At 39.6% G+C, this 12,357-nt stretch overlaps 1 protein-coding gene across 2 annotated transcripts in view; it reads left to right on the top strand.

Moving 5' to 3' along the window:
- Positions 1-4,599: 4,599 nt before the first annotated feature.
- The window catches only part of F9 (coagulation factor IX), a 30,789-nt gene continuing 23,031 nt past the window's right edge, over positions 4,600-12,357 (top strand). For both annotated transcript variants that reach the window (XM_065915892.1, XM_065915891.1), the window contains exons 1-3: positions 4,600-4,687; positions 10,954-11,117; positions 11,312-11,336. In XM_065915892.1, the coding sequence (XP_065771964.1) occupies positions 4,600-4,687; positions 10,954-11,117; positions 11,312-11,336 (277 nt within the window). The remainder of the gene's footprint in view (positions 4,688-10,953; positions 11,118-11,311; positions 11,337-12,357) is intronic.

Below are 12,357 nucleotides of genomic sequence, written 5' to 3'. Positions count from 1 at the left end.
GACCAACCTAGACAGCATATTAAAAAGCAGAGACATTACTTTGCCATCAAGGGTCCGTCTAGTCAAAGCTATGGTTTTTCCAGTAGTCACATATGAATGTGAGAGTTGGACTATAAAGAAAGCTGAAGAATTGATGCTTTTGAACTGTGGTGTTGGAGAAGACTCTTTAAGAGTCCCTTGGACTGCAAGGAGATCCAACCAGTCCATCCTAAAGGAAATCAATCCTGAATATTCATTGGAATGATTGATGCTCAAGCTGAAACTCCAATACTTTGGCCACCTGCTGCGAAGAACTGACTCATTTGAAAAGACACCGATGCTAGGAAAGATTGAAGGTGAGAGGAGAAAGGGACGACAGAGGATGAGATGGTTGGATGGCATCACTGACTCAATGGACATGAGTTTGAGTAAACTCCGGGAGTTGGTGATGGACAGGGAGGCCTGGGGTGCTGTAGTCCATGGGGTCGCAGAGTCAGACACAACTGAGCAACTGAACTGAAGTGAACTGAAATGCCAATCACTGAGGGAAAAGCTAGGAAAAAATATGGTGTATATACACCAGGCAGCAGTTAGAAGCATCAGACTAGATGTGTGCAGAGCAATAAAAATGGGTCTTTTTTTTAAACTTTTTTTTGGCTGTATCATGTGGCATGCAGGATCTTAGATCTCCAACCCATGGTCCCTGCAATGGAAGAGTGGAGTCTTAACCACTGGACCACCAAGGAAGTCCCAAAAATGTATCTTAAAATGATGGATTTGAATTTAAAACTTTTACTATACCCTCATTCATATAAATTAAAATGTATACAAAATGAACAGAACAGAGAGTTCAGCAATAAACTCACATGAACAGAACTAACTGTTTTCTGACCAAGGCAGCAAGCTAAAATGAGAGGGAAAGAATAGCCTTATCAATCAATACAGCTGGGAGCAATCCATATTCATAAAGAAGAAAAAATTAACCTTAAATATTAACCTCACTTCATATACAAGATTTATTCAAGATATATCACAGACTAAAACATAAAAGCTAAAACTATAAAGCTTTTATAATCTCAAATTAATGTTCTCAAGATGGTATCTGTTTATCCTCCCAGAGGTACCAACAGTTCAAAAAGAACTTCAGGAAAAAAGCAATGTTTAGCACAAATGAAAATACTAATGATAGAGTGTTAAGTTTTCTATTGTCACATAACATATTGCTACAAACATACCAGCTTATAACAATACCCATTTATTATGTCACAGTTTGGTAAACAAAAGAGCAAGTGATCTCAAATAAGATCTCACCTTAGGATCTCCTGAGGCCGAAGTCAAGGTGTCAGTCAACTAGGCTCCTATCTGGAGGTTCTGGGGAATAACCCATCTTCAGGCTCGTTAAGGGTGTTGACAGAACTGAATTCCATTTTGCTACAGGTCTGAGAGAAGGAAATGGCAACCCACTCCAGTATTCTTGCCTGGAGAATTCCATGAACAGGGGAGCTTGGTGGGCTAGAGTCCACAGGGTCACAAAGAGTCAGAGATAACTAAGCAACTAACACACTTCACTTAGGTCTGAAATCCCTGATTTCTTGCTGGCTCTCAGCTTCTAGAGACCACTCTTTGGTCCTTCCACACGCCCCATCACCTCCCAGGCAACTTCAAAGCCACCAGTGCTTCATCAAACCTGTCACATACTTTGAACATCTCTGAATTCTCCTTTTGCTATCAATTGGAGAAAGCTCTCTGTTTTGAAAGGATATGGCTGACTAGGTCAGGCATAAGCAGATAGCCTCCATATCATAATATTAACTGACCTGGAATTTTATTTACCAAATAATCCCACAAAGGATCTAAAAGTTGAATTGGAATCACAGCCCAGAACAATAGCCCATGACCTGGGTCATAGGTCAGAGTGACAGACTGCTAAATAGGACCCAGGGTCTATTAACATAATAGCCAAAATGTCCAGAATACTATTGAAAACCACTCATCATGCTAAGAACCAGGAAAATCACAATTTGAATGAGAAAAGATGACGAAGTGACACTAATACTGAAATGAATCAATGTTGGAATTATCTGAAAAGAATATTAAAGCTGGCATCATAAAAATGTTTCAACAATCTACTACAGATTATCTCAGAAAAAATTTTAAAATAGAAAATCTCAGCAAAAGTAGAAAAGCTTGTTTTTTAAAAAAAAGAAAATGGAAAATATAAAGCTGAAAAGAATAACTTAAAAAAAAAATCTCGCTGGAGAGGCTCAACATCAGAGTGGAGATGACAGATTGACTCAGCAAACTTAAAAGAGAGCTTACCAGAAAGTAAATTCACAGAATGTACTTAATAAGAGAGAAAATACAGACTAATAGAGACTGAGAGTCCTGTGGACCAGTAAAATACATGCAACACTGGTGTCATTAGAATCCCATATGGAGAGGAAAAAGAAAGTGGAGCCAAAGACATAATAGCTGAAAATTTCCAAATTTTGGAAAAAAGACAAATTTATAGATTCAAGAAACTGAGTGAACCCCAAACAATATAATGCCAAAAGAATCCATACCAAAGCACATCATAAGTAAACCTGTGAAAACTAAAGACAAAGAAAACAAAAATTTGATAGCTGCCAGAGAACTCTGACACAATACCTGTAGAGGAGGACCAATTTGAATGACAGAAGATTTCTCATTTGAAAACATGGAAGCCAGGAGAAAACGGTACATTTTCAAGTACTAGAGAAATTGGATCACTCATCCACTGCTGGTTGGAATGTAAAGTGGTACTGATATGTTGGAATACAGCTTGGCACTTTATTTAAAAACCAAACATTCAACTCTCACATGACCTAGAAACTGCATTCCTACATGTTTATCCCAGAGAAATTTAAAAATTATGTCCACATAGAAACCTGTACATGAATGTTGAAAACACATTATTGCAATAGCAAAACATTGGAAACAATCAAAATGTCCCTAGTAAGTGAATAGTCAAGCAAATTGGCATATCCATACTCCTCAGCAATAAAAAACAACTACTAAAACATGCAGCGATCTAGATGGATTTCAAAGACATTGTGCTGGATGAAAAGAGTCAATCTCAGAAGGTCACATACCCTATGATTCCATTTATACAATATTCTCACTATAGAGACTGAAAACTGATCAGTTGTGCCAGCGGTTAGGAATAATTGGAAGAAGGGGGAGGGGTGTGATCATAAAATCGGTAGCACAAAGGAGATGTTTGTGATGACAGAATTTTTCTTCTATACCTGTGATAAAATCACGTAGAATTATACACATAAAATAAACCACTCAATGTTCACTACCTGGTTTTGATATTATACTACTATATTTATATAAGACATATAGGACCTCTCTGTATTGACTTTGTAATTTCCTATAACTGTTTTATTTTAAAACAAAATTTTGAAAAAATAAGGTACAAGAATTTTCCTAATTTTAATGCCACAGATTCAAGAAGCTCAATGAACCCCAAGAATACCTTGACTCACTGTAGTCAAATTGCTAAAAATAAATAAGAATATTCACTGCCTTATCATCAGAAACAATGCATGCCAGAAGGCAATAGAATGACTTCTTTAATGTGCTGAAAGAAAAAATTTCAACCTAGAATTGTATATGCAGCCAAATTTGAAACATGAAGGTAAAATGGAGACATTTTCAAATAAAGTTGAGACAATTTCTCATAAAATAGCCTATACTATCAAAATTATTAATGAAAATTTTTCATAATGATGAAAAATTGTAACAGATTGAAATTTGGGTCTACCCAAAGAAATGAAGAATATCATAATGGTAAACATATGACTAAATATATTTTTCCTCATTTTAAAGTTTCTTTGAAAGACTGTTGACTACTTAAAGCAGAATAAGAAGATAATATAGGGTTTATAACATTTGGAAATAAAATGTATCACAACAGCAGCGCAAAGAATGGCAGGTAAATGTTGCTATACTATTATGAGTTTTTTATACTACATGTGAAGTGGTATATCAATATGAACTATTATATAATAATATTTATACATTTATTTTCTATACATAAGTATACATGCATACATATATACACTCAAACATATATACATATGTTCTGAGACAGGGCCCATCTGCTTCACCATATGCATATACAGCACAATGAAGTTTATAAACTCCTCATTATGAGGAGGAAGATAAAAGATCCACCAGGTGACTCAACAGATAAAAGCAGTGGAAACGTTTTAAGGTGGGTGACAAAATGACTTCATTCTTTCCATCTCTTTACCTTTCAACTATATGACATTAGTGTTCCCTGACAAGGACAAGATGAATCCTAAGATGAGTTCTGCTGCCGCAGCAGCAGCAGCCATTGTACCGTCCCCTATTCTAACAATGGGTCACTTCGAGCTTCAGTCTCAGGTCAGCCACAGTGACAGAAGCCCATGGAATCAGAGGTGAAGTTTAACGATGGCCACTGCCTCCTCTTTTCATTTAATCCAAGAGGCCATTGGAAACAGCCCACTGAGGGAGATAGACACTGTTTCCCAGAAGTAAATACAGCTCAGCTTGTACTTTGGAACAATTGGTCAACCGTGCTACTTGCACAATCTACTAACAAATGTTATGCGGTACCTGAACATGATCATGGCAGAATCACCGGGCCTCGTCACCATCTGTCTTTTAGGATATCTACTGAGTGCTGAATGTACAGGTTTGTTTCCTTTATAAAGCTACATTGAATGTGCTCCTATTTTAGATACAGAAAGGCCTGGGGCTGTCTTCTTCATTAAATAATGATTACAGGATTTGATCACAAAATTTAGGATTCTAGTAGTTAGCTTATGGGTTAGTAAGGACTGGTTCTCTGGTAGCTATGCCTTCCTCATTTTAAAAATTAAACAGATTTACAATATTTATAGTATGTTTTTAAAATGGACACTGTTGGGCTTATGATTTGACAATGTAATTCCTTAGCCAATTGTCGTCTCCTTGGTTTAAAAAAAATTAAACGGGGGGAAATGCTTTAACAAGGAAACAGCAGAATGTGAAGAAAAATTAATTGTCATTTTGTGGGTTCTTTACTCATTACTTTGAAATCAAAATGGGAAACAGAGCAAAAACAATGGTTTTATTTACACAAAAAGTTTGATTTTAAGACATAATGTGATTCAAAATTTTAGAATTATTTAATGAGTCAGACCTCTAATTTTTAAAGTCTATAAAATCATACACCTTCAATTGATAGTCTTAGAATACAAGCAAACTTTCTAGTAATAAGTTGTTACTTATCACTAAAGTTTTCCATAGGTTAGTAAGAAATTATTTTGTCTGATTCCAAACATCTCGGGGTTGACATAGGGGGAAATTCAGTGCTCACTTGAGCTCTTAGGACAGCAAAGCAAATCCAAGAACTGACATCAAGAGTACAAACTTAGTCAATGCAATTTATATCACTTGGTTTTTTTCCACAACTTCAGTGATTTTATGAATTCCCCAAAGGCAGGCACACAAAGAAACTACCCCATTGAGACAAACAGCTAGTTCTCACAGGAAGCATTTATCACATTTACTTGTCAACCTATTATAATAAAATCTAGTAGTTGACAGTGCCAAGATCAGGGGTGCCAACCCGAAGCATCCCCAGAAAGCAGACTGGCCCTGTGGTTTCCACTCCAGACATGATGTCACACTGAAATGCAGAAATAACGACACATGAACGCAGAGGTTAAATTAAACTAGCAAACTGGGCACCATCAAGCAATAAAGAAATTTAGCTGAAACATTCACAAAGTAGAACATAAAGCTGTCTTTACACACATCTCATCAGTGTGAGATCTAGGAGGACAAAGGATCCAAACTCTTTCTTCGAGATAAGTGGTGAGATGATGGAGGTTTTAAGAGGCTGCTGCCCCCTTGAAGACCTCAGATGGAGGAAAAAAGGGCAGATTCAGAGTAAAAAAAAGGAGGACTAGGATTTCAGAAACTTGGTAAAAATGAAAACAAGAGGTAAGCCTGAAGAAGGGTTAAATATATGACCCTCTGACAATGGTGAGGAGAAAGGCAGTGCAATCCTCATAGTCAGAGATATTAGGTCCCTGAGCAGAGCACCAGGGGGCTTTCCCTAAGGATGAACAGTGTTGGTGCAGTGCTCTCCTCTGCTGTTAAACCGTCACTGGCTTCTTAAAGCAGGTTCTATGAGTGATTTTCACGGAGATGTTGCATTTTCATGGCTGCTGCCCTTAGGTATTGCTGCATCAATTTAGAATTTTGCAATCAAAACTATTCCGTGCAACCAATTCGGTTTTGTAAAGTGTATGGACCCAAGCTGTCTTTCATTCAGAATGAATGAATGAAATAAAATGAAAGACAGCTTCAGTCCATAACACAGTGGCTACTATGGTGCCAGGTACCATCACAAGGTACGAGGGGCTTGGGGATAAATCAGATTCCCTCTCTAATCTAAAGTACCCTGAGGCCAGGTGAGAGATTTCAATACAACATGATAAGATGCATACCAGGCACTAAAGGGGCATAGAGAAAGGAACATATTAATGGGGGGACACTGACAGAGGGACACTATTTTGAAGTGGGTCTTAAAAAATGAGTAGGTTCATTCTCCTTAAATGCCTGATCGAGGGCATTCTACACAGAGAGGAGCACTCATGTGCAAAGATCCAGATTCACAACAAATGTGAGGTCTTTCAGGAACTCAGTATTCTTTCAATGTTGAATATGACAGGTGAGGCAGGGTCAGGGCATCATATAAGGAAGGCCCTAAATTAAGGAGTATGAACAAAAGAATGCAATTTGGAGTCATCAGAAGTGTAAACATGAATAACACTGATGGCTGACTAAGGCTGCTTGGTCTGCCAACATTCTCATGAACTGTGTGAGAAATCAATGGCCAGACACAGGGAGACCAGTCTTGAGGCCACTGCAATCATACAGGGAAGGCACGAGAAGAGGGAAGGAAATTCAAGTGACACTATCAAAGTATTGACTAGAAATGACATGACTTAGCCATCTGGATATCGAAGGGGAAAGGGTTTAGAGGAAGTGGAAAGAACATGACCTTGAGTATCTAGGATATGGCCCAGTGCCTAAGAGCATGGACTGTGGGCAGTCTGACTGCCCACGACTAAATTCTGACAGTGACACTTTAATGCGTTACTTGGGGCAAGTCACTTAACCTCTCTGAACCTGTTTTTCTGATTTATAAAACTGAGATGACAGCACCTATCTCATGGAACTGCCGTGAGGAGGGAATGAAATAATGGATGCAAACACAGAGCACATTGTCCATCCAGCATGACAGAAATAGGAAACATCAGGTCTTACCAGTCACATGGTGATGTACAGTTACAGAGTTGGAAAGACCATCTGGAATTCCAAAGATCTATCTGACTTGAGGTGGATATTTGGAACTCACTGTCATATACATGACAGTTACAACCACGTGTGTGTGTGTAAGGATCCAGGGAGTGAGAATGGATCTTGTGGCACCTAGTGCAGTGCCTGGCAGGAGTGAGTGCACAGAAAATTATGTTGAGTCAGGAAAGGACTCAGATGGGGCCTCAGATGGTAAAGAATCTGCCTGTAATGCAGGAGATGGAGGTTCGATCCCTGAGTCAGGACGATCCCCTGGAGAAGGAAATGGCAACCTGCTCCAGTATTCTTGCCTGGAGAATCCCATGAACAGAGGAGTTTGGCAGGCTACAGTCCATGGGGTTGCAAAGAGGCGGACACAACTGAGTGGCTAACACTTTCGGGCTGGACTAGGGTGAGGCAAGAAGGGCACGAAGGGCATAAACATACTTGCACACCCTGAGAAGCCGTGCCTCCTTGGATTCTGTGTCCTAGGAGCCTTGTTTACCGCACCCAGTCCTGGCCCTGACAAATATGTATGGATTGAAGAGGAACAAGGCTGAAACTGGTGGCTGGAGCCTGGGAGAACACTGAACCTCATGGGGCAGGCAGAAGAAGGGGAATGAATGGATGCAAGTGGTGGGTGAATAACAAGAGTCAGTGCACAACGACGGAAACTATAAGCAAGGTGAAAAGATAGTCTTCAGAATGGGAGAAAATAATAGCAAACGAAACAACTGACGAAGAATTAATCTCCAAAGTATACAAGCAGCTCATGCAGCTCAATACCAGAAAACCCAATCAAATTCAATACCAGAACAACCCAATCAAAAAGTGGGCAAAAGAACTAAACAGACATTTGTCCAAAGAAGATATACAGATGGCTAATAAATAAGAAAAGATGCTCAACATCATTCATTATTAGAGAAATGCAAATCAAAGCCACAGTGAGGTATCATCTCACACTGGTCATAATGTCACACTGGTCACCATCAAAAAGTCTACAAAGAATAAGTGATGGAGAGCATGTGGAGAGAAGGGAACCCTCTTACACTGCTGGTGGGAATGCAAACTGGTACAGCCACTATGGAGAACAGTGTAGAGATTCCCTAAAAAACTGGGAATAGAGCTGCTATCTGACCCAGCAGTCCTGCTGCTGGGCACACATCCCAAGGAAACCAGAATTGAAAGAGGCACATGTACCACAATATTGATTACAACACTATTTACAATAGTTAGAACATGGAACCAACCTAGATATCCATCAGCAGATGAATGGATTAGGAAGTTGTGGTTCATATACACAACGGTATATTACTCAGTTATAAAATGGAATGCATTTGAGTGAGTTCTAATGAGGTGAATGAACCTGTAGCCTATTATACAAAGTTAGGAAAGTCAGAAAGAGAAAGACAAATACTGTATATTAATGCATATATATGGGATTTAGAAAGACTGTAATGACGATCCTACATGCAGGACAGCAAAGGAGACACAGATGTAAAGAACAGATTTTTGGACTATGTGGGAAAAGGCAAGGGTGGAATGATATGAGAGAATAGCACTGAAACATGTACATTACCACATGTAAAATAGATGACCAGTGCAAGTTGGATGCATGAAGCAGGGCAGTCAAAGCTGGTGCTCTGGGACAGCCCAGAGGGATGGGGTGGGGGGGGTTCAGGATGGGGGGACACATGTGCACCCGTGGCTTATTCATGTCAATGTATGGCAAAAACCACCACAGTATTGTAAAATAATTAGCCTCTCATTAAAGTTAATTAATTAAAAAGAGCAAGAGTCAGCCCAGAGGAGAACCAGGAGAGAGTGATTTCATGGAAAGAGCACCCTGAGAAGGGAGAGATCAACAATTAGGAGTGTTTCAGAGCAGGCAGCAAATAGAGAAGTTCAAAATTATCCTTTAGGAAGTCACTGCTGATCCTGACAGGAGTCATTTAATTATACAGATGGGGTAAAGAAGAGAAAGAGCCACAGAAAAGTGCATTAAGTAAAAAGGAAATTGAGAAAAGGAGGAAGGCAGACCAGACACAGGAGTAGAAAGGAAGAGAGCCTGCACACACACCAGCCTGCACAGGATCTCACTGATCCTGTCAGCAATGCTGGGAGGCAGACAGTCTGATGATACTACTGTTTACACTTGACAAAGTTAAGCTGCAAAGATTATGTGACTTGCCTGAGGTCTCATAGCCAATAACTGGTAAGACATGTGACTCAAATTCAGGTGTGTCTGCTCTGCCTCCAAACCCCTATTTTTCTACTAGATTGCACTGTACATGGATACAGACACAGATGCTACTTGTAGGAGTGCCCAGGGCCAAGCACAGGAACTAGCGAGCAGAGAGGAGGGCATGGTGGAGGCTGGGAGGCATCAGCATGCCATGGCACCCATTGGCAGCTTGTGACTTTCTCCCAGGGCACCTGGCTGTCTGATGTAGCAGTTGGGATCGTGGGGCATTAAGCATTGAAGAAGCAGTGAAGGGAATAGAGAAAGTTGACAAGGGAAGAGTTGGAGAGAAAAAGTCTAAGCTAAATTCAGGGGGAAAGTAAAGCCCAAGGGGACTAGAGGAGTGAGAGAAAAGGGAGAGACTGTCAAGGGACTAGCAGGCTCCATAAAGCGAACAGCTGCAATGGAAATAAAGGACTTTAGTTGTTTCTTCTCCTTTCCTTTTTTCCCTCTTTGGCACTAACAAGAAAACAGTCCCCAAATGCCCTGGAAAGTTCATGTTATAAACACCTCGTCCTGTTAAGATGCTATCAGATGTTCTCCTAAGGAAAGGAATAACTCTAGGCAGCTTCTTGAGTTCCTGTCATTAATTATAAATATAGATACATATCTATATCTCTCTATCTAGAGAAAGACACATGCACAGAGACAGAGAGTGAAACAGAAAGAAGAGACTGAGATTGGAGAGGGGTTGGGGGGAGGGGTGGAGAATTAGGTTAGAGACCTTAATCCTCCAGTGTTCAGGAGTGTTCCTACAGGCTAGGCAGTCAAAGCTAAAATAAATCACATCCTGAATCCCAGAGAATGACATATATCACTGGAACTCCTAGAACACATTCCAACTTAAGGGGCTGTGAGTCTGAAGTTTTAAAAAATAAAAAACATGAATGCAGGGGTTTCTCTTTAATATCTAGTGAGACACCAGGGTTGCCTTTAGGCCTCTGCTCTTCCAAGGGAAATGTGCTGCCGAGTCATCTGGGCAACTGCATCCTGTAAACACAGCCGGGCCAGGGTGATGGATCACCTTGCAAGGATCTGCAATTAGCTATTTTCAAATGATGACAAAGTGTGAAGTTAACTGCTTACTTGAGAACTTTCTTTTTCATCCAGAGTAAATTCAAATACGATTGAAAATCTGACCTTTTATTACTGGAGCTCTCTTGACTAAAAGTAAAACTGAATTTTAATTCCTAACTCTCCATATGTATATAGTACTATGAGAACATCATAGATTTTGGCTCCATGCCCCAAAGATAAATTGGCTTTGGGATTACTTGGATTAAAAAACAAAGCCTTTCTTAAGAGATGTATTTCATTTTCATGATATTTTCTTTCCTCTAAAGCTAAAGAGTTCTTTTAAATTTCAGTTTTTCTTGACCGTGAAAATGCCACCAAAATTCTCCATCGGCCAAAGAGGTACAATTCAGGTAAACTGGAAGAGTTTATTCCAGGGAACCTTGAGAGAGAATGTAGAGAAGAAAAATGCAGTTTTGAAGAAGCACGAGAAGTTTTCGAAAACACTGAGAAAACTGTGAGTATCTCCACATAACACCCTTCAGATGCAGAACAAAGAATAGAAAAACCTTTTTGAAAAATAGGGAAAAAACCGTATTTCCCTTTGGAATTTAAAAAATCTATATATTATAAATACTATAACAGAGAAGGAATAAAAAACACTGTAAATAGTACCATTAACTTGTCCTCTTTTTTTTCTTTTTTTTATAGACTGAATTTTGGAAGCAATATGTTGGTAAGCAATTCATTTTATCCTCTTCCGGGTATATTAAACATTCGAGATTTATGTATTGCTTTCCTCTGTGTCAAAGGGGCTCAGAAAAACAAGTTAACTTGTTTTTACCCAACACTGAATGGTAACTATCTGAGATAATGGAGATATCTGCTGGCAGAAACCTTACTCCTCCCTAGGGCTTCAAAAGGAACATGGTTCCACCTCAGGAATCCCGAAGGAAGAAACCACAGAGAATTGTATCTGGGACCGAATGAAAGTTTACAATCCTCTGTAGAGAATCAGAAAATGCTGATTGACTTAAGTGTTTACTGCTTAAAAGCCGTCCTCCTTCTGGTGGCCTGCAAGGCCCTCCTGATTGCCCCTCCCTGTGACCCCACTCCTCCTGCTCTCCCCCTCACACTCGGGGTGCCAGCCATCCTGGCCCTGCAGCTATTCCTTGCACATGCTACAACTGCTTCTACTTTAGAGTCTTAGATCTGACTGTTCCTTGCATGTTGAAGATTCTTCGGCCAGGTTCCTGTAGGCTCACTCCCTCACGTCCTCTCAGGTTTTTACCCAAATGTCACTCTCTCAATAATGCCTGCCTTGATCGTCTATTAATATGTGCACCTGCATCCCCCCACAACCCCATCACTTTAGACACTGTATCCTGCTCTATTATTTTTCATAGCACTTTTCATCATCTGAGGTATCGTATAATAGTCTTACTTATACTATTAATTTTTCCCACCTTGCTAGAATGAAAGCTTCATGTTGGCAGGTGTATTCAACTGTTTTGTTTATTGATGTAGTCCTAGTACCTCAAACAGTATCTGGTACAGAAGCACTGAGAAAATACTTGTTGAATGAACTGAAAAAGGAGGAAAAGTCACAACTTTAATGACAACTAAGTTTTAACACTAAATTAAAATTTAGCAGCAGGATTTTGAGGCAGTGTTAAGTTTCCCAGCTTGACTTACTTAAGACCATGTGCATGGACAGAAACTAACTTGGACAGAAACTAACTTGGACAGCCAATTCA

This window comes from Muntiacus reevesi, chromosome X (assembly GCF_963930625.1).
Source record: "Muntiacus reevesi chromosome X, mMunRee1.1, whole genome shotgun sequence".
NCBI lineage: Eukaryota > Metazoa > Chordata > Mammalia > Artiodactyla > Cervidae > Muntiacus > Muntiacus reevesi.
This window is presented reverse-complemented; position numbering and strand designations above follow the sequence as displayed.